At 38.6% G+C, this 24,467-nt stretch overlaps 2 protein-coding genes across 4 annotated transcripts in view; both read right to left on the reverse strand.

Annotated features, from left to right (window-relative positions):
• LOC106950550 (uncharacterized) overlaps window positions 1–2,324 on the reverse strand; it is a 7,720-nt gene extending 5,396 nt beyond the window's left edge. The window contains exons 1-3 of the mRNA XM_015037486.1: window positions 1,902–2,324; window positions 1,146–1,243; window positions 682–1,006 (exon numbers count right to left, since the gene is read on the reverse strand). Of these exons, the coding sequence (XP_014892972.1) occupies window positions 682–1,006; window positions 1,146–1,243; window positions 1,902–1,998 (520 nt within the window). The 5' untranslated portion in view covers window positions 1,999–2,324. The remainder of the gene's footprint in view (window positions 1–681; window positions 1,007–1,145; window positions 1,244–1,901) is intronic.
• Window positions 2,325–3,323: 999 nt separating this feature from the next.
• Window positions 3,324–24,467, reverse strand: part of acsl6 (acyl-CoA synthetase long chain family member 6) — a 42,662-nt gene continuing 21,518 nt past the window's right edge. For all 3 annotated transcript variants that reach the window (XM_015037487.1, XM_015037489.1, XM_015037488.1), the window contains exons 5-21: window positions 22,871–22,972; window positions 22,681–22,780; window positions 21,493–21,671; window positions 18,937–18,969; window positions 18,455–18,506; window positions 15,733–15,806; window positions 15,475–15,552; window positions 10,091–10,225; window positions 8,734–8,868; window positions 7,275–7,370; window positions 6,921–6,993; window positions 5,714–5,802; window positions 5,446–5,562; window positions 5,206–5,349; window positions 4,993–5,094; window positions 4,838–4,909; window positions 3,324–4,439 (exon numbers count right to left, since the gene is read on the reverse strand). In XM_015037487.1, coding sequence (XP_014892973.1) covers window positions 4,299–4,439; window positions 4,838–4,909; window positions 4,993–5,094; window positions 5,206–5,349; window positions 5,446–5,562; window positions 5,714–5,802; window positions 6,921–6,993; window positions 7,275–7,370; window positions 8,734–8,868; window positions 10,091–10,225; window positions 15,475–15,552; window positions 15,733–15,806; window positions 18,455–18,506; window positions 18,937–18,969; window positions 21,493–21,671; window positions 22,681–22,780; window positions 22,871–22,972 — 1,722 coding nt within the window. In that variant the 3' untranslated portion in view covers window positions 3,324–4,298. The remainder of the gene's footprint in view (window positions 4,440–4,837; window positions 4,910–4,992; window positions 5,095–5,205; window positions 5,350–5,445; window positions 5,563–5,713; window positions 5,803–6,920; window positions 6,994–7,274; window positions 7,371–8,733; window positions 8,869–10,090; window positions 10,226–15,474; window positions 15,553–15,732; window positions 15,807–18,454; window positions 18,507–18,936; window positions 18,970–21,492; window positions 21,672–22,680; window positions 22,781–22,870; window positions 22,973–24,467) is intronic.

A 24,467-nucleotide genomic window follows, 5' to 3' on the forward strand; every position in this document is an offset into this window, starting at 1 on the left:
TAGATTCAAAACAAAAACAGTCCTGCAGATTTGCCTGCTTAAAAAAAAAAAAAAAAAAAAAAAAAACAACCAGCAAACCGTTTACTAAATTTTTCATCTTCTTTTTGCATTTTTTGTGTCTTGGCAACAAAAATAGAGCATGGCTCACTCTTGCTTTATTTTGACAGGTTTATTAAATATGTGTGCCTAATATAGCAGTTTAGCTAAAGTCTCTAATGGTTTTGGCCTCTTTTATTAATAAATGTAAATAAAAGCAACAAACACTGAATGAATACCTTGTGCTCCACTTTACATTTTCCATTTGAAGTGAGTGAAAAATCCCAGTTTTAAACTCAAAGTTGCATCTAAAGTTCTCTACAAATTCATCCAAAATCTGTCTGCATCTGTTGGTTCCTTTATGTTTTTCATCTACGTTTAGTCTGTTTATTAATTGGGGAACTTCTGGAGATAGCTAAGTTGTTCTGGATTTTATTTGGGGTGATACAAACCTACTCCACACTTTCAGACTATTTTTGAAAGCAAAACAAAAGAAGGTAAAATAATAGATCACTTTACTTTTGCATCACTTGCACTTCTTTCTGTTGGTTTGTCCAAAAATATACATTGAGGTTTGGTGACCAAAATGTTAAAATATTCATGATGTTCTTTACCAAACCAGAAACACTGGATGGATAAACATACCACTCCTTTCCTTTCTGAAGATCTCTGGGGAGGATGAGTTGCTAATGGTTGTTGAGGCATCAGCCTCATTATAGTCATCGTCGTCAGAGTCATAATCATCATCATCATCATCATCAGAGTTTAAAGTTGACTCTGCTTCCATGACGCAAGTCGTCCCACTCTCTGGAGTCCCACCACATCGTTGGACCTCTGGGATGAGTTGGACCGCAACTGTTGGGGAAGCTTTTTCTGACAAGTTTTGATGGCCAGACGCTTTAACAACAGATGTAACACATGAAGCTGGTTGGCTTCGTCTGGTTTTAGTAAACGGCGCAGAAGCACTAACCTGGGAATGCACAAGCAAAATGAATCAGGCTTGAGAAGCAGCGGTCCATTTAAAACACTCAAATATATATTGAATGTTTATCATTAAAACTAATTTGAAGGTTTAGTTAAAAAAAAGTAAAGAAAAGTGTTCCCCGTACAGGGCTCACTGGTTTGACTTTGGGTTCATTTATTTCTTCTTCCTCTATCCTTTCTGGTAATGGGTCATAGCATTTGCTGGTCAGAAGTCTCTTATATCCTGAAAATTTAGAACAAAGTATAATTTATCATACTCCGACTACCCTAAGGGGAGGTTTATGTCTGATTTTCAGGACTCTGGATTATATTTTGATCAGCTGTAGCTCAAAAATCAAATGAAGACTGGTGAAACATTGATTGACTTAAACAATAAGTGCCCTCTCAGATTTGAAAACATAAAAAAGGACCATTTCAATCCAAATTTTGGATTGGTGATAATACCCATAATTGTGTTTTGCTGCTTTTTTTGTGGCATTTACATAAGTCTAGATCTTGAAACCAAAATGATTTGGGAAACCAAAATTAGAATTTGTATCATTTTTGGAACCTGAAAATGCTGAATCCTGAGATTAAAGTCAGAATTCAGACACAAAGAATTTCGTGAATCTGAGAAAAAGTCAGAATTCAAAGAAAAAAACTAATCACAATTCTCAAATTACAATAAAAATTCTGAGAAAAAGTCAGAATTAATGTTCTTTTCCCCGTGTCCCTAATCTTCTTCCGTAGTGTTCAGACATACCAATTAAGTGTAGATAATAACATTATCTACAGCTGATTATCTTCCCAAAAAGCAGTAAAAGAGGCTTTATTGAAGAACATAAATAGTGCTGAGTGTCAACGTTAGCTTAAACTGTTTTCGGTTTCCATCAGTTTCTTACTCTCTCGCCTCCGGGTCGCCAACCTTACGGGTGTTTCTCCTTTGTAAGGAATCCCACTGTCACGACGAACTTTAACTTGGCGCTTGAGTTGCTCCATTTCCTTTTAAACGTATTCTCAGATTTAACGTTTGTCATCATCGCCAGTTAAATAGTTTTTGTCAACAGCCGTTCTCCACGGTCCGGGCGTTGCCTAGCAACCATGCACACCTGCCGGGTCATTACCTACTGACTGTTGACGTGTTTTCTGTTCGAGGTTTGGTTCCGTGCGAATTGTGAATAGCTTTAGGCTGTCTAATAAAAAAATAGTATGAAACATAAAATCCAATTCGATTAAAAATATTCCATTAAGGGAATTAAATGTGTTGGTAACTCAATTATTCAAACATCATTTGAACTGTTTGCAACGCCTGACAGGTGTAGTCCAATGTAAATTTTTACCACGGTGAAAAACAGGTGATCCAACTTAATTTGTTACAAGTAATCAAACTAAGTATATCTGAGTAAATCAGAGTTGGGTAGAAACTAGTTACATTTACATAAGTAACTTTTGGGGGAAAATTTACTTTTAGGAGTATTTTTACTACACTACGTTTCCTTTTTGACGTTTACTTGAGTATTACAAAGAATCACTTCTCTTGAGTAAAATTTCAGATACTTTTCTCAATGTAACTTCACTGAATGAAGAACAAGCTTGTTTTAACCAAAAGTTCAGGTTTTATGTTTCATAAGTTGTATGTAGAAAGAAATTGATTTGGAGAAATGCTTCTTTTGCCTCAATGTTATGTGAATTAATTTAATTTTGATATTCAAATTGCCAAAATGTCCACATAACTTTATAATAAATGATCAATGGTTATGTTTCCCTGACAGACAAAGTGCTGACCTTTCGTAGCAGCAAAAAACAACAGACTCCTTTAAAATCATTCCAGAATATCTTTAATTTCACTGCCCTGCTCCTGTTGCCCCGCCCTTCCTCATCCCTTTTGCAGCGATGAGTCATTACAAGGATATGGTGCTGATTCCATTGTACATCAGAATACATAAATAAATTAAGTACAATTTTCCTACAACACGCAAAAAAGAGAGAACAAAAACAAAAAGTCATTCAAAACGGTTGATTTTAATAAATATGCTTACATCTACCTGTCCTCATTTATGTACATCCACATTGTTTATGCTTTGGGACGGTAATCAACTTTAAAAGCGAATGCATTACTACTATCTGTAAACCCTTCAAACAAAACAAATGTACCCTATGTTTAAAAGTTGCTTGTTCTGTTAACCCTCCATCGCTCTGAGCGGAGTTTCGTAACCCAGCCTCATGTTAAAACCGTTTGCGTTGAAAGTCAAATGGTCTCAGCGTTGCATGGCAAACTGCATGCTTTGCCCTAATCCCTGGTTTTGCATTCATTCATTCATTGATTTTTTAGTTTTTACCAGACCTATTCTTTGTGCAGAAAAAAATGGAAAATAAAGCAGCGACTGGACCAGCTGAGACGACAGCTTCATCTGGCCAGTTCCTTACATTGAACAAAGTGCATGCATGCTGAATGTCTGGCCACAGTCGTGTAGTGATGACTCTCCCTGCAATGAATGAGTTAAAAACAGATTTTCATTTGGGTAAATGCTCCGCACTAAGCAGAGCAGAGGTTTGCAGAAAGGTGGATTTACATTAGCCCGTTTCCCACTTTTAGAAATCTCTTGCAGCTACTCTACACACAATTACATCAAACTTGTGGTCACACACTTGTTTGTCTGGCTGATTGAAGCTGGAGGGAGGGGAGCAGAGTGACAGGAAATGATGATCAGGTCAATGTTGAGGTGATTTTTCCTGCTTCTGGGATCCTAGCAGTGATTTGTTTGGATCAACAGCAGGGAGCAGTGTTGGTAAGTTTAATGTGCCTAATTTAAAGCCAATATAACAAAAGACAGCATGAAACGTATGTAAAAACACACATTGTCATAAATATTTCTTTTGCATTTACCATTTCAGATTAAATATGCTGTTCTATGCTTCCCTCTAGTAGATGATGCAGTGTTAAACACTGACTTGCTTCTTAAGTTTTGATTGGTTTTTAACGTGACGAATTCATGCCACAAGGGAAACTACGACCAATTATCCCAGAATAAAAGTTAAACAACTTCTTGAGCATATAGCTGAATTTATCTATACAGTAAATGCATAATTATGAGGAATAAATATGACAATGTGCACCGTCTTCCCTTTTTTCTTTTTTGTTGTTCTGAACAGCCATTTTAAATCTTCCACATTTGGGACAGTTTTGGTTTATTTTCCCAAAGCATGTTCTGGCTCATGAGATGCAGTATTGTCCCACTGCAGGTAGAAACAGATCTTTGTGTCGGGATGCTCAAAGGAAAATGCGCTCATGGTGGCCTTCACATGGAGATGCTGCTGTAGAGGTCGTCGATCTTGTTCTTGAAGAACTCCTTCAGCTCGGGTCGCCTGGCCTTTAGCGTCGGGGTCAGGAGGCCGTTCTCGATGGAGAACATCTCATTGTGTATGTAGATGTTCTTCACCTTTGGAAAATGGAAACAACAGCCGGTTTGAGATTGATTTATGACCCTCTGACTCAAACTTTTTCCCTCAGAAAAATGGAATTTGTTAGGATGTTATCCAAGAAGCAAGCCTGCTGGTAACTGGTGGAATACCAGAGTCAATGGACCCAGTTTGACTTCAACATGGACTGAAATAGTGCAGACCAAGAAAAACCCCCAGCTCCAATATCATCTTCATGCTCAACTTAAATTTGCAGCTTCCTGTCTACCATCCAGAAAAAAGATTAAGGAGTTTTTGTCCTGTAATTGCATTTGCAAACTTTAATCTGGCTTTTTGCTTTTTGCAGAGAAAAATCTTTGCAGGTTTCAAAGAATTTTGGAGTTCATTTGGTTATTGGTAACGTGTAGAAATACTTTACCTGCTCAAACGACAGGAGGCCATTAGCTTTGCCCAGACGCACCAAATCCTCAAGGATAGCCTTCTTCAATTCCTGTTAACACAGAATGTATAAGTGTTAACTTTATATTAGTTGTAGAATCATTTAGAATGAAAGTTTGCAGAAGTTTTACCTACTGTGTTTTTACAGAGGTCCTTGTAAGTTCCCTGAATGCCTTTCTTCTTGGCCCACTCAGGCATCACTTCAGGGTCAGGAACCACGATTCCCACCAAACAGGACTGGAAGAAGCAGTCACAACATCAATCCAAGAGATAAAAAAGCCAAAGGATTCTAGAGGAGAAGCTACAAATGAAACTCTGTGAATTTGATAGAAAGGTTTGACGTCGTACCTGCAGACTGTCGCCGTGAACGTAGAGCTGCGCCACCGGTTCACTCCTGATGTAGATGTTCTCGATCTTCTCAGGGGAGATGTACTCGCCCTGCGCCAGCTTGAAGATGTGTTTTTTCCTGTCGATGATCTTCAGCGTGCCGTTCTACACCAGACGACAAAGGGAACAGAACCTCAGCACCTTTTGGAACGTCTCTGTATGACACAGCTGCACAGCTGGTGTTAGCTTTATGTAACGTACTGGTAACCATTTGCCAATGTCTCCGGTGTGGAGCCAACTGTCTGCGTCCAGCGTCTCGGCTGTTCTCTCTGGGTCTTTGAGGTAGCCTTTGAACACGTTTGGTCCCTTCACGCAGACCTGAAAGAGTTCAGATGGAAAACTTAATAAACTTAAAAAGAAAGTCAGTGACCTGGTAGATGTTACAGTAATTTAAATAAAATCTTATATACGATTCAAATAAGCAGTTTGTTATGTTATTATTCTGACAGGAAAATAATACTTTGCTTACTTCTCCCTCTCCTTTAGATGCAAAGTAGTTCTTTTCAGGAACATCCACCAGTTTAATGAGGTTACATGGCAGCGGAGCGCCAACATGACCTAGAAGAAAACAACGTTAGGTGAATTGTTTAACAGTTTCAGCAAACTATTTCTGCCTACTATAAAAAACAAAAAAATATATATATATTTGAAAACTGGACAGCAGGGGGCGATGTTGAACTGCCTTCATGACTGGTTTGTGCAGCGGTTGGCTCAAAACAAGCACAGAGGTTTGTAAAAGTTATATAATGCCTTTGACGGCATGACTCTGCAGAAACCTTCAATTAAATTATACTTTAAAGGAGCTACATGTTCTTGTATAAAATGTTTAATTGTTCAGACAACCTGTTGCAGCAACAAAAAATTTTTTTCAGCTTCCCCCCCAAAAGAAATCGTCTGAGGAGTTATTAGATAAATATATAAATTGAATGTTTTGACAGATCACATGTAGATGCTGTGCACCGTCTAAGCCTCACCTGTCACACAGTTTATATATATTTCAGCAACACAGAACTTCTAAAAAGAGTTTTAAAATCATAATTGAGAAATTGAAAATTAATGACAAACTCAATATTTCTTTTCCAGCTCAGAAATATTGTAAATTAAAATGTCTTATTATATGCAGCATCATTAAGGCCAATGTATTTACTATGTAGGTAGAATGCAATCTCAAAGCAGTGGAAGGAATGTTGGCTGGTTTTAGTTGTATATGCAACTTCAAAGCAGTTATTTGTGTTAATATGACAAAGATTATTTATGTACAACAATAGAGCATAATGGAGGCAATCATGGTCCTCTGCACCTGCCTGGAGATGTGGGAAACCACCTGGGCTGAACAGCTTTCATCTCCACTGGATTCATCAGGCCTCTCCCTTCTCCCCTCTTTAGAAAAACGGATATAGACCTCCTCGCTCTTCCACCCTCACTCCCTCTCATTTTTTGTCCCATCCATAAATCATCTACTTGGAGAAGAGGAGACACAGCCGAGCGTCTGAGATGTTACGCCACAGTGACGGCCACGCAATCCTCGCTGCCAAAGCAGCTCACAGAGCCACAGCAGAGTTCATACAATGACCTTCATCCAGCTTTTGACATTGATTACTCGTCACTGTCATCACCTTTTGACCTCTGGTTGGAGGAAACAGTTCATTGGTTTGAGATTAGAGATGAGGCCTCACCTGAGGTCCAGTCACCAGGTGTGGTGTAGGTACAGCCAGCTGTGCACTCCGTTTGTCCGTATGCCTCGTATACCTACACGGGAACATGCGAAGTGCAGAGATAAGGGAAGTGGGAACTGTCTTCCTGTTGTCCTACGGTTTAGAATAAAGTGTCTGTGGATGATCGACGTCGTCATGGTAGACAGTTTGGGTCGGTTTGTGTTGCAGAACCCAGACTGAGGACTTCTTCTGTCTTCTTCCTTTTGATAAATGTGACCACTTTCTGCACCTCTATGTCCTCCACAGTCTTTAACTATGCTGGTTCAGCTAATGTAAATATGCATGGCATGTGTTGTTTGTGAGGGTGTGTCTGACCTGGCAACCCAGAGCTGCTCTGAGGAAACTCAGGACGTTGGGTGAGGTAGGAGCCGCTCCAGTTATAATCATCCTGAGCCTTCCTCCCAAGCTGGCCTGAACCAAAATGGAGAATGTTAATGAGACCCAGGAAGCTTAGCCGTGTTTGCACTGGAAAAACACAAAGTATCTAGTTTTTACCGCAAATGCACTTGAAATAAGACAAAACTAATTTACAGGTAACTTTTCAGTGAGATATAGGAGCTTGTCTTAATTAAACAGTTCCTTAATAATGACAGATTATTTCACTTAGGATAAGACAATTTCCCCAGATTATAAATGAAATAATCTGCCAATGGAACTAGAACGTTTTCGTCAATATTAAGGAATTACTCACTTCAAGTAAAGTTTATTTCTTGCTGAAAAGTTACTTGTAAGTTGGTTTTGACTTATTTCAAGTGTATTTGTGGTAAAAACTAGATAAAAATGCTTGAGATTTTGTGTTTTTGCAGTGTGTGATATAATTTGTAGGCAGAAATGTTGATACTATCTACAAAACAACCTCAGTTTATCTCTTAACAAAACAGATTCAACTTTCAAAACCAAATTATTTAATACAACATCAGTACCCTCCATGCTAGCCATTTCTAGAAGATCCGCCTAATTCGAATGGCATGTTCTCTTGTCTTTCCCATTTTTAATAGAGCCGGTATGTCAGCCTCAGATCAGGTTTTCTGACAGGTTTTATTCAATGATTGAACTGCATTTAGCTCCATCTGCCTTTATTTGCTTCAACTCTGATCAAGAATCCCACAGCATGATACTGCCACTGCCAGAGTGTCTTCAGTCAGAGGCTTCTTCAAATTCACTGTAATACAGACTGTTACAACAGCCACCGGCCATCACGATGTACAATAACTCTTAGAAGAATCTGAATTAATATGAGTTACAACAACATTTAATTTCCCTTTGGGATGAATAAAGTACCTTTGAATTTGAAAGTTTTACAGTGCTGATGGAAAACTGAATGTCCTCAATAACTAATTAGAAGTTTGTTTAACTTTAGAAAGTAAAATTAAGTCACTAATTGAGGTACTTTCTTCATAAACAATACAGGAGCTTTCAAAAATGTTCCATTTTGAAATTATGTTAATTGGATAAGAGATTAATTTATTTTTGCAATTTCTGAAACCAACTGTCCCAGACAGTAAACATGGAGGGTACAGTTCAAACATGTTTCCTTTCTGGATGCCACTCTAAAACTGAAACAACTTCAGGGAACTGTTTCAGGGTATGGTTTGTGGGCTGCAGAGCCAGGAAGAATCTGCGTTTTGATGCTGGTTTCATTCTTACTCTCTGGACCACCCACATTTGGGACTGAGACGGAGCTTCTGCATTGTGTTTAGGAGAATCAAACTAAATTTGGGGTGAGAGTGACTGGGAATGTCTGAGTTCATCTCGTCCTAATAAGATTATTTACCTGAATCTTACTGAAGAAGATTTTGTCCCAGATGCTATCATTGCGAATGATGCCTCTGCTGACTTCGGCCCCTTTTCTCTTGGCAGCAAAGTTGAGCAGCCAGCGCTTCACCGGGGTGTTTGCCTGGCTAAAAATCTGAAAATAGAAGACATGTCTTCAGCTGGGCATAGCCTGGCTGTTTGTTTTTCCACTGGTTCAAACAGCACTAACAGAGTTACTACAGACAGACACTGCTATGGCCAACGATGATTTATTGATTCTAGTTTCATTATTATTCTGTGTTCCTTAATATCTTTCTTTGATTAGATCAGCCATATTTCTGTTCTACTTTAGTTCAGCCCTTTCTGCGATTCTAGTTTATTGTGTTTCTTTCTATTGTCTAGTTATTTAAAGTTCCTCTACTTTTACTACGTTCCTTATGTCTAGTCATTAGTTAGAGTTAGATTCATTTCCTAGCCCCATGTGCCACTTTCTCTCTCTCCCCTCATACCTGCAGTCAGGTATCCAATCAGGCCAGGTCCATTATTCCAGCATTCACTGTCCCAGTACTCCTCTTACTGGTTCCTCCTGTAACTTACTGCCATCTTCTCTTCTGGATTCCTGTTTTTTTTTTTTTTTGCTCTGCTCTGGTTCCCTGTGTTCCCCATTATTTTTGTTGTAAGGTCTTTGCTCTTAATTTTTCCACCTGCTGCATTTGGATTTACTTTAAAACCACACATTATGACAGATACAAGCTTTTAGGTGTTTTTTCATCCCTCTAGGTATACGTTTAGGTTTTTAACCCTTAACAGTCCCTGGACTTTTTAACATGTCTGATTTGTGATGGCGTTGCAGCAAACAAATTGCCTTCATTTTCATGCTAAGAATTTTATAAAAATGTTTTCCTTGAAACATTTTTACATCAGTTTAAGAAATATGCACTGCAGTATACATTGTCATTCGAAATAACAAAAAACATGTTTGTGGGTTTCACAATGAAAAATAAAAAAAATTTTCCAACTCGGATTTTATGTTTTTATGTGACTCAAGGTCTAATATGCACTCACAGTATACCCAAAAGGAAAGTGGCAATTCACAAAGTTCAGGTTGTGCTACAGAAACATTATACAACATAAGACAATATTAATGGCTTCTACTGAGGAATATATAAAGATAAAATAAAAATTTGTCAAAAACGACCGTGGATCCCAGAGGATTAACTGCTTATATTTTTTCCAACTTACTAAACTTAACAGATAAAGCATGGCAACAGAATTGGAATAAAATATAACAGATAAAAAAAAGATTTGCATAAAACTGTGTGAGCTTATTTGTTTGTTTGCTTTTAAAAAAGCCTTTCCGTGTTTGTTCACCTCACCTTGTCGTACATGCGGTTGAGCAGCCGAGGCACCACGGGGAAAATGGTTGGCCGCAGGGCCTTCATGTCCTCGGGCAGAAGCCGGATGTCTCCCTGGTAGAAGCCGATCCGACCTCCGTGGCAGTAGACCACGTTCTGCACCGGTGGACAAGGCAAACACAGTTATCCTAAAGCTCAGGAGTCTGTTATTCAAATCCTGTAGTGCAAGAAGTGTAAAACAAATATAAGAGAAAAAGAAGATCTAATACATTTAGAGTATTCACGCTATTTACTGGTTCAGTTACTTCTGAAAAATCTTGGCTGCAATGAATTTCATTCAGCAGTACAGTACAATTTGCTTCTTTGTGTTTGTTATATCACATAAAATAAGACCAAATTACTTTAAAGCTTTTATTTTAGGTTTGGATTTTCATTTGTGCTGGATTTCATTTAGCAGTACAAACCATGCAAAACTACAAATTTAGTAAAAGGTTTGGAAGGAAAAATACTTTTTTTTTTTCAATTTAAAATAATTTGCTTCTTTGTGTTGGTTCTATCACATAATATAACATTAAAAGCTTTTATTTTGTGTCTGTAATGTGAGAACTTTAAGAAAACCCAAAAGGACCTCTCTACTTCTGATAAACCTACTTGGACATTCACATGGGTACCAGTTTGTGCTAATGTCATCACAGTCGTTGTAAATGTCATGGCTTTGATTACCACACTCACAAGTTTCATGGCATTTTGTCAAAAGAGGAAGCTAAACATGCTGTTTCAGTTGTGTTATCACTTCATGAGGTTAAGGACGCTGCTGCGTTAATGTAATTATTATTGTAAATCTAAGTCACAGGGATTTACACTTGGAATTTTTATGAGTATTCTTTACTGAAAACCAAGTGTCCTAGTTCTCAGAGCCCACTTTTTATTATGTAAAATCAAGTTTTTTTTAGCTTCACATCATGTTGTTATGTTATTCCCTCCTCTAAACCAAACCAGAAGAGTCGCTGTGATTCCGTCAAGCATGTGTGAGGAATCACTGAATCTCTTGTTGCAACCACTTAGGGTTTTCTAAATGATTGTTCCCAGCCTCACAGAGAGCCCATCCACTGTGCCTCGCCCCACTCAGCTCCTCAAGACTAGCGGCAGCAGCAATTAGCAAACACCAGGTGGTAGCGAGTCTCATCATAAGAACTACTTCTCAGTCCAATGTGGTTTAAACTGCTTAATAGACAAAAATGTAACTTTTATAAAGAACAATGCTTTTTACATATTTGTTGAAACTGTTAGTATGTCGTGATAATCTGTGAAAAAATCAATTTAATCCACTTCTTCCCTGAGCTAGTGTTACCGTCTGAGGAAATGCACCAAAAACAACCAATGAAAGGCAGGAGGAGGGTCTTAGAGCTGTCAATCATCCTCATCTACTCACTGCTAAAAGCGCCAAGAACCGTTTATCCACCGACATCGGTTGCTAAGCTAACTAGCCTGAGCATCAGAACATTAGCTGCTACTGTGGGGGATGAGTAGTGCTACATGAGATTGTGACTAACAGTGCTAAGACCCGCCTCCTGGCTCTGATTGGTTGCTTCTAGTTAGCACTGGGAGCACTGGGAGAAGGCAGTGGAGATCTCTGTTTTCGGTTTATCTGTCTCATACCATTCTGTCACCACATAGTGACCGTTTCAACAAATATGTAATATTTTTTTTAATAAAAGTTACAAGTTACAACTTTAAGTTTACAGCACATTTCAGCAACAATGCGATTCAAAGTGCTTTACACTACAAAGACATTACACAGCCACTAATTATGAAAGAGTGTGAGGTTCTTAAAGAGACAGAGGCCTAATTTCAAGGTGTCAAATTATGATTATTGAGTCAATTATGATTATCCATAGCATTTTTACCACAACTGAAAGCAACACAGTTATTTGCTTGTGCTATAAAATGGCACTATGCCCCGCCCCTTTAATTCAGGTGTGTTTGTCATTGTAACCTTTAAGAACCGTCAACCTGCCATGGCAAACTGGCATCAGGCAACCAAACAAAGGGGACTTTCCCTTTGATTGGTTGGACATGAAATAATACACTTTTCTTTGCAATAACTCAACAATACTGTTGTGTGGTATAACTTCTCAAGCCATTTTAAAATAGTATGGGAAACAAACTCTGACAGGCAGCAACTCAAATTAGCAGCATAGGAAGTCAGTCAGTATCAGCTGAGGACATTTCCAGTTAATGCTTTTTATTTCCAACTTCATGCACACAAAGTTAACCCCTAACTGTTAGGATTCAAGTCAGTGGGAGTGGTCTTCCCTATAGAGGATCTTCGGAGGAGAGCTCTGACAGGCTGGCGCACCGGCAGCTGATTCCGAATGATTGACTGGTGGACCTTTAAGAAGCTGAGGAACAGTCGCTCATCGCTCGATGGTCCCACTTGTTGGTCAGAATCTACCCAGAAGCCATACTTTAGATGCTTTTACGAGACTTCGAGTAATTCTGTGTCTTCTTTCAGAAAAAACGATGAGCTGTCGGGATCAAGCCAAGAACCACGCCCGGACCTAAAGATCGCCCCTGCCAAAGACCGAACATCTCCGCCTGCTGCTCTCCGCTTCCCTCTCCATCATTGGACCTCAGAAACGCTGACAGATCCTAGCATTTCCCCCCACGCAACGACCATCCGAAAGACAGTAAGCCTGTTCATCCAGTCCAATCAAGATCTCTCATCTCCGCTCCCCACTAACATCTCCCCTCTCCAACAGATCCTGAGCTGAATCGTCTAACCATTCTGTGGAGCATATTTGATTGTACAATTGAACAACATTAAAACTTTCACTGAACAGTGTTTCCGGTCTTGTGTGAAACTTGCATGTGGGTCAAGAGACTAAAATCCAACATGACACTAACACACAGGAATATAGGTTTAATTTAAATACTTATTCTATTTATTAACAATTTAAAGTTTGGTTTCTGTCAAATGATAATAATAAAAAGGGTTTCATGCAGTTTCTCAGACGTCTGAGGGCATAGAACTGCACAACGCTGCATGTTTGTGCGACATTGCTGAAGTTGCTTTATCGTGTGACCCGAAATACAGATCTCTGGGGAAGTTAGGTGGTTTCCTGTGTCTGGGTCTCACGCCTCTGACAACACTCCTGTGCAGCCTGCCTGCAAACTAACCTCAGCCACATGCAGCACAAATTGACATAATCATAAATAACACACACACACACACACACACACACACACACACACACACACACACACACCTTTATCTAACAAAAATGGCATCTGGGATTGACACAGGATAAAAACAAATTCCCTTAATCTCCAGACAAAATTAAAAATGGATAACAGGAAAGGTAATGCAATACAGATTTAAGCTGTGGTTCATGTCTGGGTGTGCAACCGGTTACTGAGATGTGATGCAACAAACACGGTCCATATGCAAATTCAGAAATGTGGACTGGCAAGCAGCCTCACATGTCTCTTAAAGCCTCTTTGTTTTTGAGGTCTCTCTGTTTGCTGTCAGCAGTCATGTCAACATCTCAGATAAAAAAGTCAAAACTAAACAGCAATAAGTAAAATACATTTTCTGTCTGGAACGGTTCGGCTCACTGTAATCAGCAGAGCTTTTCAAAACAACTCTGCTAAACCAGCTAGTTTTTTTCTAACAGCTAATAACAATGCATTAAGTGAGATGCCAGCTGATCAAAGCAGCAACATGTGCTCTGTACAGGATGTGGGTCATTTGTTAAGGTCTTATTATAAGAGAGCAAGAGCTCAAACTGCATTCACGCCTTAGAAAATGCATGTCAGCCTTCTTTACCCAGCTAAAACCACTGCAATCCATGAACACAGTTCAGTGAAAACCTCAGAGGTTTCTTGGGAAACATTTTAAACAAATAACATAATGAAGGAACACAGCAGACTGGTGAGGAGTAAAGTTGTGGAGAAGGAGAGCTAGTTTACATAACAAGCTTGTTCAAGCTTTTGTTATCCCACAGAGATCCATTTAATTCACCAGCCAAAAATGTAAAGAGGAAGGTACAACTGCAAATTTACCAGGTCAAATAAACTCTGGAGAAGCAGCAGAAATCCACAGATCAGGTGGGAAAATCTGTAGAAAACTACTCCTAAGATCTTTCTTTCATTTAAAATTAGCAAGAACAAAACTATAAGAAGTCCCACACAGCATGTAGAGAAAACACCAAAGACAAGGAACAAGATACTTTGACTCATATGTTCATATCAAGTGAAAACAAAGTGGAACTTTTCATCAAACATGTAAAACCTGGTTATGTGTGGATAGAGATACATGCAAAGAAATACAACAACAAAAACCTGTTAGGAAGCTGCAAAAAACTTAAGACTGGGATGGAAACATTGTGGTGCGTTCATGGTCACGTTATTTACGGCAGGTGTAAGATTCTACACGTGTCAAAAACGCACCCGGTGCTTCAAGTTCGATGAGTGTGCACTTTGAATGCAGACGATGGTGCGTTCACACCAAACGCATTTTGTGCATCTGGTTTATATTCAAAGTTGAGGGCGTGTCAAAATCGCTCTAGCCATTGTTTTCCGTTGCCGGCCTATTTGTCGGACGTGTTGGATGCGCCTTGTTGTCCAACAAAGCGCCCCCACATAGACGATGAAGGTGAACCAGACACGCCTGATGCGCAAAACGTGTTGGGGGTGAACGCAACATAACTTGCGCAGCAGCAGTTTAATGTTTCTCATAACTGCTTAAAGTAGAGAAAAAATTAGACAAAAGTTTGAGAGGAAACTGGATAAAACAGGAAAGGCCACATCACCTGTAACAAATAACTAATATCAACTGACATGAAACATGATGCGACACGTTTCTCAGGCATGTTGTCCTTTGAAGTGTACTAAAGAATAAAAGGCATCCACTGTTCACTTTTTGGATCCCACGAGTATGACAAATCTTCAAACAGTGAAAGCACTGGAAAATTTTCTCCTTTTTTCCAAGCCACAATAGTTCGGCAAAAACAGTGACTAAATCTGAAACTGAAAACTAACTGGCTCCTTCAGCCACTCAGCATCAGGTTTTACCCACAGCTAAGGACTTCTTACAGAGGCAGTCATGTTTGTGGACTGGTGTGTGTGTATGATCTTCTGCAGACATCAAAATAATGTAACCTGCTCTCCAGAGGGGAAAAACTACAGGAAAGGTCACTCCTGTGGCATTTACTTTGGAAGCTGGAAACTGAAACTTGAGTGGGAGGAGATGAAAAGGGGGTGTAGCTTCTTAGTCCCACCTCGGCATGCAGTTACTGACACCCACCTTCCATAAAAACATTCTTCCTACGCCCACGCTAACATCCTGAAACTCCTACACACAGTCATTACATTCCTGCTCCCATAGACCTCGGCCCATTTACCTCAATTAGTCTCTCAAACATGTGAGCCAGCGGCAGGAAGGAGATGAGGCAATCATCTTGGTTTGGAAAAATGACTGTCTGCAGGACACACAAGGAAGGAAGGAAGCGCTTAGATGATTTTCCTATGATACTCCCAAGAAATCTCAAGTAAAAAAAAAAGCCTATGAAAAGAAAATGATTCACTTGTATTTAACAAACACATTTTGGACTCATTAAACTGGACTGGCACCATAGGAAAGAGGAAAGAGAATAACTCACATCTGTGACTTTAAGAAATCCTGCAAAATCTGCCACCACGTTTCCATGGGTGAGCATAACTCCCTTGGGGTTTCCTGAGCAAGAAAGCACATGGTGCATAAGAGAACAAGAAGCTATTCAAAGAAATTCACTGGAGCTTTATTCATATTTCATGTCAGAAAACATTTTACAGTAATCTGAACTTATAATATTGACTAGCAGCACAATGTGTAGTGGCCACCAGCCAAAAGTGATAAGAGGTAAAACGTTTCTGAGCCATTCAGGTGGATGACAGTCATTCCAAAGATATGGAAACTAAACACTGACCTTGTTTTTCTGGGACTTTCTGGGCCCAGTTTCAGGTGTAGAAGTTTTATGATATCATACTCTGGAGTGTAATAAAACTGAATAAATGTGACATTTTATCTATGTTGAGAAGCGTGGATTACTGCAGCAGGAGAAAGCATTGGTGAGATTACTACTGTGCAAATTATTGAAAAATTTAATCCACAATACATATATAAAAGCGACTAGCCAAATTTTCATATAATATCAATGTAGCTTCTTTTGGATAGAGATGATCATTGATGGGAATTCAAGCAGCAGCCCAGAAACAACCTGAAGACATGCTACAGTGCAACCATGTTTCCACTGATATCACCTAAAGGTCAGAGCAGCTGATCAGCGCTCACTTGATTACATTCATTTAATCGATTCCTCTTCATTTTAAGTTTCTGGGGGAATTTATTTCAGGAGATTGAAAATAAATGCATGCCACACTTGTAAGATTTTACACAGAAATGTAACCAACATGTATTATCTTCTTTTCACTTCACAGTTAAGTGACACATTAAAATTTGTTTTAGCAGGGAAATAGTCGAAAAATGCCACAAACTTTCTTCCTGAAATTTTTACTGACTCTTAAAGAAAACTTTGCTCCTAATTCTGTAATCCCACAGTTCATCCCCTGACTCACGTTCAAGAAAGCAGAGAGTTTTAAATAAAAGGTTCCCCTTTCCTAAAGCTGTGCCCTGCAGCTGTAACCACTTGCAATATCCTGCAAAGAAAAGAGCCGATGTCGCAACACAGCTGGATAGCATTCGTGAGAAACGCTGGATGATGTCTGGAAAACAAAACTTAAGGCTGAGACAGATGCAGTTTTATGCCAGTAGATGGCGACGTTTACAACAGAGGAGGCTTGCGGTGGTCAAAGTCTGTTGTAAACTGATACCACTGGGTCCTCAAATGACCTCTTTGTTGGTTTGAGCGGGAGGAGCTGCTGCAGGCCAAGACCTCCATAAAAAGCAACAGCGCTTTTTTTCTCACATGATTTTCCCGCCGTCTGACATGATGAAACATGTAGGCGGTTGATCCAGAGTCTACGTTTTATCTAAAAAGGGAGGGCAAATCGTGCTGTCATTACAATAACATTCTGCTGCTGTGAACAAGCTGGATTTACAGTAAATGCCAGTGTTACAGTTACCATGTGAAGTAGGGGATTCTCTTCTCTTTAAATCTTATTATTTTGTCATTATTTCAGAGTTCTGTTGCTGGGACTGCCGTCAAGTAAATGCACAAAAAACGGCAATATTTGAGTCAGTGTTCCGGTTTCTCAAACCTCCTGAGGGCACAGGAAACCCCCACCTAAGATACCGACAATGAAAACTTAATTTAACAGACGCCATATAAATGTTTCATAAACTGCATGTGATCATGCAAATATGCGCTTTTCTCTTCTGTCATTTATTTATGCACACAGCCTGTTGTTCAGCAGGGTTGGTGACATGAACTTTTCAGTAAGTGTCAACAAGTAGAAAACAAAGGGCAGCTGGCGTCTCAGGCAGCTTCCTCCTCTCTGTCCCATGCCACACCAGTCAGAAGCGCCCCAGGTTACAGGTTTTAAAAATAGAAACGTTAATATTTCTGTTCTGACTCAAGAAAATACAATGTTTTTGTGTATTTTATTTGGATTTTAGATGATACACACACACAGTATGTCAAATTGTGAAGCAGAAGGTAAATGCTTACATAAAAATATATTGTTCAAATTCAATTCAAAATTTTAAATACTTTATTGATCCCCAAGGAAAATTAAGTCTTAACTCATTAGTTCTAATTCTAGAATGGCCCAGTCAAAGTCCTGATCTAAATCCAACTAATTCAATTTCACAGACATTTTCTATCCTATCTGACGGAGCTTTAGCTATTTTGTGAAAAGAAAAACAAAATAGTTTACTTGGCTAAACTTTTAAAAAATTGGATATAAACACAAAAGCACCCAGAAGAAAGCAACGTAAGTGATCAGGAATCGACTGGAGCCAATAAGCCAATCTAATTATTTAAGGACAAAAATTTGCAGACACTTTTTGGACACTTTCATGTTTCTGTTTTATCTTCCAGCTTGTTGGTTTGCCAAGACAAGTTCAGGGGCAGAACACTTTACGGCATGCAGAAGCACAAATATAGAATATCCTCTAAAAAGGTTTTTGAGGTTTAGGGCAACAAAACACTGTAGATCTTTACATCTTTTAACTAAATGAAATGAAATATGACTTTTCTGTCTCTGGTACTGAATAGATAAACTTGACTAAAAGTTGGATTTTACACAGATTTTTATATGTAATCAGTAGTGGTGGCGCTGTACATACATACTTATTTTGCTAAAATAGCAACAGTTATATACAGAAAATCCTCCTAGGATAGCAAAGAAAAGGCATACAACATATGCTGCACCAAATATTACCTGTTGTTCCACTGGTGAAACACACAATGGACAGATCATCAGGGGCCGGCGGCTGTTGAGATAAAAAAACAGTAAAACATTGTCCAGTTTCCATTTTTGCAAACTATACTGTTTACATTCAGTCTGCATGTTCAAGATTGATAAAAATTTATGAGAGAACACACAGGATGTATTGCTTTTCCTTTTGTCTCATTTTAAAACAGCAGCTAAAACTGTAGAGGCTGGTTAACGCTCGGTGTTAACCGCTCATTGTTCGCTTGTCAACACAGCCTGCCTGTGCAGGTGTAACAGCTGTCAAAACAGACTTTACAGACTTTCTATCAGTATTATCTAAAGGAGATCATACAGGACAATGTAAAATAAAACATTATACAAGTCGCTCAAAGTTACATTTTTCTTTGTTTTCACCTCCAAGAAAACCAACATGTATACAAACCCTGATAACATGGTTAGGTTTAGCAGCTCTTTCAATTTGTACTTACTATAGGTGTTCTGTAGTGCTCCCTGCCCAGAGCCTGTCGGAAAGAATACATAAATAAAAACGGTTACACAAAACAAAAAAATGCCAAAAGTAACATAAATTTATGCAATACAACAGAAACCCATTGCTTTGGAGTCGTTTCCTCTGATGGCTTCACGTCAGTTTTATAAGTGAGAGAAAATATTCTATAACTCTGATACACTTTATTATCTTCTGTTAGTAGCTATGAGCCGAACATTTGTGGGTAAATTGTCAGCAAACATGCAGGCCTCCTTTGTCTAAGCATTTTTTAAGAAGTTGGAGGTTCATTGTCACCTGAACGTATGGTTTCCTTACGAAAACATGAAAATGCAATTTGAGTCAAACGTTATGTAAATGTTCTGACTCCATCCAGTTCAACCTGTCTGCTATATCTGAACCAGTGGATCGTTTTAGCTCTTAGGAATGAACAGAGCTGACAAATTCCCATAAACACGCAACCATGGCAACGCGTCTGTTGACTCAGTCGGTTCTGGAAACGTAAGAGCCCTGCATTCATCAGATTCTGCAGCACAAGGAATGGTGCTGATAAACCCCTCAAAGAAGAAGCTTATCCTGTTTATTCATGTCCAGCAGCAGGAAATCGTAACATCTGATTGTTTTGTCTGCCTCTCTTGGCATGTATCTTTGTCTCTGTGTTTTCTAAAGACTTTTGACTGTAACTCGACTATAAAAGGAATGATCTCGCTGCAGGCATTATTGTGGGAAGGCATCCAAATGTTTACTCGGCCCACGATGTTACATGACAGATTGAAAACATCAGGGCTTCTTAAAACTACATATGCTCAGATGCTTTGCTGTTAATTTAACTGATTACAAACATTATCCCTTTTCAAATTAGCAGTTTGTTAAGTTTTTTCGTGACCTTAAAAAGCTGCACTCTTTCAACAGGAGGAACAACTCATTATTTCACCAGCATATCACATCTACATTAGACCAGTCTCAGTGATGTGAAACAACTCAATATAAATAAACCGACTTGGATTTAAGCTGAATTAAGAGACGTTTCAATTCAGAACATAAACAAGAGAATATTCTGATATTCTCTGAAACGAGTGATTAAAAACTTAAGACAATCAGCTATTTCTGCTAAGCTGAAATGCGTAAAAAGTAAATAAGGTTAAGGCGCCTGGCCACAAAAATCTTGCACATTTTGAAGTTTATTTTTTGTTTTGTTTGGTAACACTTTATTTGAAGGGGGTTGAATAAGACTGACATGACACTGTCATAAAAACCTGTCATGAACTTGAATAATCCTTCATGAATATTTATGACTGTTGTCATAAAGAGTCATTCAGTAAATTATGACACTTTTAATACAAAGTTGACATTATTCAAAATGTCTTTGTTACGACAACTTGACGTTAACCAAGAAATCATTACTGATATAAATTTGTTATAAAAGTATTACTGATTGCACTTTAAAAATTAGGTAACTTTATGTTATTAAAGGTAAAGTTTAAACAGTAATGATTTCCTGGTTAATGTCAAGTTGTCATAAGAAAGACATTTCGAATAATGTCAACTTTGTATTAAAAGTGTCATAATTTACCAAATGACGCTTTATAACCATCATAAATATTCATGAAGGCTTATTCATGTTCATGACAGGTGTTATGTTTATGACAGTGTCATGACAGTCTTATTCAACCCCCTTCAAATAAAGTGTTACCTTTTGTTTTGTGGGATAGCTTTTGAGTTTTGATCTTTGTCAAAAAAACAAACAAAAACATTTTGACCTTTGTACTGAGACATTATGAAGAGTTAATATATTACCTGTAGTACAGTAAAGCAAGGCACATTTCAGTAACAGAGAATTCAAAGTGCTTTACATGAAAATATAAACCAGCAAACAAGAAACATTACATTTTCTCAAATGTCACCATCAAAATAAAACACTGTAATAAAGACTAAAATTGAATCTATGTTCCAGTTATTAATCAAAGGCAACTTTAAGGAAATGGTTTTTAGCCTCAAGCATTTTCAGGATTTCAGCATTTTCGCAGTTTTCTGGAAGTTTGTTCCAGATTAGTGGAGCATAAAGCCTGAATCCTCCCAATGTGTTTGATTCTGACTGGGGATGCAAAGTAGACTTAAAGCACGAGACCTGGGATGTCTGGAAGGTTGACACAGCTGAGTCTTTCATTCAGTGATTTATAAACTACCAGCAGTAGTTTAAAGTCCGTTCTCTCAGTGGAAGAACTGTAGAACTGGGTGATGTTCTCTAACTTCCTGGGTTTAGTGAGAACGCCAGCAGCAGCATTCTGGATCAGCTGCAGCTGGAGCATTGATTTTTTTTTTTTTTTTTTTGGTAAACCTGTGAAGTATTCGCTAAAATTGATAGATAAATATCAAGTATCACTAAACCACCAGAGGATTTCTGTTTTTAGAACAGGGGTAAATCAAACACTGATAATTTTCTATCTTGGTTGAATCTCCCTGTAAGAACCAAAAATGTTCTAGGCCTCTAATTTTCATTGCAGAGCCTCAGTTTAAAGCTACTTCCTGTTTGCCATACCTCGACTTCTTGCAGGGCCTGAACATGGACACCACAGGCTTTGCCACGCGTCTCGAGCTCAGAGTCGAAGGCGTCCATCAGAATGATTCTTCGCAGCTTTGGTGTTTTCTTTTGCTCCACGTTGACCAACAGAACCTGAGCTTTTTCGACTTTATCACAGATTACCGTGGAGATGTCAGCTACAACGAAACAAGCACACAAGTGCAAACAAAGCCTTGTGTGAATTTAACCAAATGAGAAACAGAAAAGGACAAGAAATACATGCACAATTGATTGGTAATTGATCAGAAGCGTGATGCTAGAAAGATTTAGCACAGAAGCTCAATGCGTATGTTTTTAAACTTGAGCAACACTAAAAAACTCTTTCTTAAAAGTCTGAATAATCAATCTCACTGCTTCCGTCTTTGTTTACAGTTTATGATAATCTTTTAAGTTGTGGCATCCCAGTCAAGACAACAGTGAACTTAAATGGACATAAACTTGGAAACTACTAGTAAATTGAAAGTTTCTATAGGTGTATATCTATAGCAACGTAGATGTAAAATCTCTGGGTTGTGAGGATACTGTTGAATAGAAAAAATGACAGGAATGTGGTGGTAACTGTGCTCATGTTGTGGTTTGTTTTCATTGAGCATATGAGCATTGAGTGTAAAGTTAAATGAGCTGATTTAAGTTGTATGACTAACAGTAAAAATCTTTATCAGCTTCTAAACTGATTTAAATCTGACTTTTAGATTTCAACAGCAAACCTAATGCATCACAATATGCTACATATAAAATCAAACTGGAAGGCTGTGAATAACAAATATGAACAAAATACAGAGTCAAGAGGGTATACCTCCTTTTTACTTATAAATATTACAAGAGTCAAAACTTAATTCTGTGTTGGAAAAATATTGAATCATATCGGATTTTATCTTATCAAATGAACAGGTTATTCAGTCCTTTGTGATTTAAAGGTTATCACCTGGTAGGTTTTATGTGTAATGGCTGCCATGGCGTGTAAATGTCTCAGTCTAAATCCTGCTTTGGTTTCAGTTGGTGTCTCAATATCTGAACCTATATTGTATCTGTGAGATTCCCATTAAGTTATTTCATTCACCGTCTGATGGAAAAATAGCAGAATTTGATAACTAAACACTCAGCAGGTTTAGCACCGTCAGCGGTGTGAAGGGTGTGTGTTGTTACCAGTGTTAATGATGAACCGTATAGCGTCTGCACCAAGCGTGTCGTAGAGGGGAACCACCACCATGGAGTAGGTGTAACAAGCCAGCTCTGAGATGATCCACTGAAAGAAAACATTTAGAGTTAAACCCAACAAACCAAAGGACATTCTTCACAAAAGATATAAAAAATAAAAGCATAGAGGAGTATTCACCTCGGGTCTGTTCTGTGCAAACACCCCAATGAACTGGTCGGGGTTGGGTTGGCAGCCCTGGTGCAGAAGGCCTGAGCCCAGATGCTCGGCCCGGGCAGAAACCTGAAAAGTGACGGATTATATCGTCTTTATTAACTGCTATTTAATATGGTGGTACTCAGCAAGGTTTATTCTGTTATGTAAAAAAATAGACTGTCCTAAAGTAACCATGGCTTTGAAAAAAAAGGCTTGTGTTACTGTAAAAGCAAAATTAGATGAGACGTGTCACTGTTTGACAAAACCCCACCAGCTATTTTCCATCTTGAATTAATTACTTATTGATTCCAGAGCGGCTTCTTCCAAAACGTGAGCACAGGCAAGTCTGGATTTGTTTTGTTGCTCTGGGAATTTCTGGGAAAGAAAATATATTTCCACCCACCATGCTCCTGTGAAACATGATGTCACAGATGAATGCTGGAGGTGGCGTAATTCTTATGTTCACTGTAGATTTCTACTTTCTTTCTCTAAATCAGACTTCCCTCGAGTCATCATCATGTCCACTTTGCTGACTTCATAAAACATGAGATAATCTCCTGAGGGTATTTAACAAGATGCTGAAAGTTTTCAGCTGTGCTTTGACCTAAACAACAAATCATGTGGGATACTTACAGCAGTCACAGAAAAATGTGAAAACCAGACTAATTTTCAATTTCCGAAATTGAGGAAACTTTAGTGATCACATGTGAAATTCCCTTTAATATATGTCCCTTACTTCACAAAGGCAAAACAGGAAAAATCAACTGCTGGTAAAAAAGAAAAAGGATCTACAGACTGTTTAAATCTTTCAAATAAATTGGGAATGAAAAAAAAATCATATTTCTTTTCCATTTTTCCAGCTGCACTGACTGACTCAATAAAACTCTGGTTAAAAAAAGACAAAAGGTATTTCTTTAAAACAGACAAATATCCAGTTTAATAATAGCTGTAAGCTGGCACAAACAAACTGGATATTAGATTTTCTTTATTCAGTTTATTCAAAAGATATCTTCATTTTCTTTTATGCAATTAGATTTGATTTTTAGTCTCAAAAAATCCATATAAAATGAGAAATAGTACCTCAATATTTGTGCAGAAACTGATTTTAAAATAAATTAGTTTTGTTACAGTGAAATAGTTTCATATATATACATAAAAAAAAAAAATCCCCTCTCACCCTCCGTGGGTGGTCTCTTTCATCCTCTGAGCTCGGGTCCTCTACCAGAGGCCTGGGAGCTTTCATCCTCTGAGCTCGGGTCCTCTACCAGAGGCCTGGGAGCTTGAGGGTCTCCTCCAGTATCTTGGCTGTGCCTAGAACTGCACATTTCTGGACTGAGATGTCTGATGTTGTTCCTGGGATCTGTTTGAGCCACTGCTCCAGTTTGGGGGTGACTGCCCCGAGGGCCCCGATGACCACAGGCACCACTGTGGTCTTCACCTTCCAGGCCTTCTCCAGTTCCTCTCTGAGGCCCTGGTATTTCTCCAGTTTCTCGTGCTCCTTTTTCCTGAAGTTGTAGCTTTCCTCTGTTCTTTATCCACCACCACAATGTCCGGTTGGTTCGCCATTACCATCTTGTCTGTC

Source organism: Poecilia latipinna, unplaced genomic scaffold, assembly GCF_001443285.1.
Source record: "Poecilia latipinna isolate Pla-1442-1.1 unplaced genomic scaffold, P_latipinna-1.0 Scaffold407, whole genome shotgun sequence".
NCBI classification, from domain to species: Eukaryota; Metazoa; Chordata; class Actinopteri; order Cyprinodontiformes; family Poeciliidae; genus Poecilia; species Poecilia latipinna.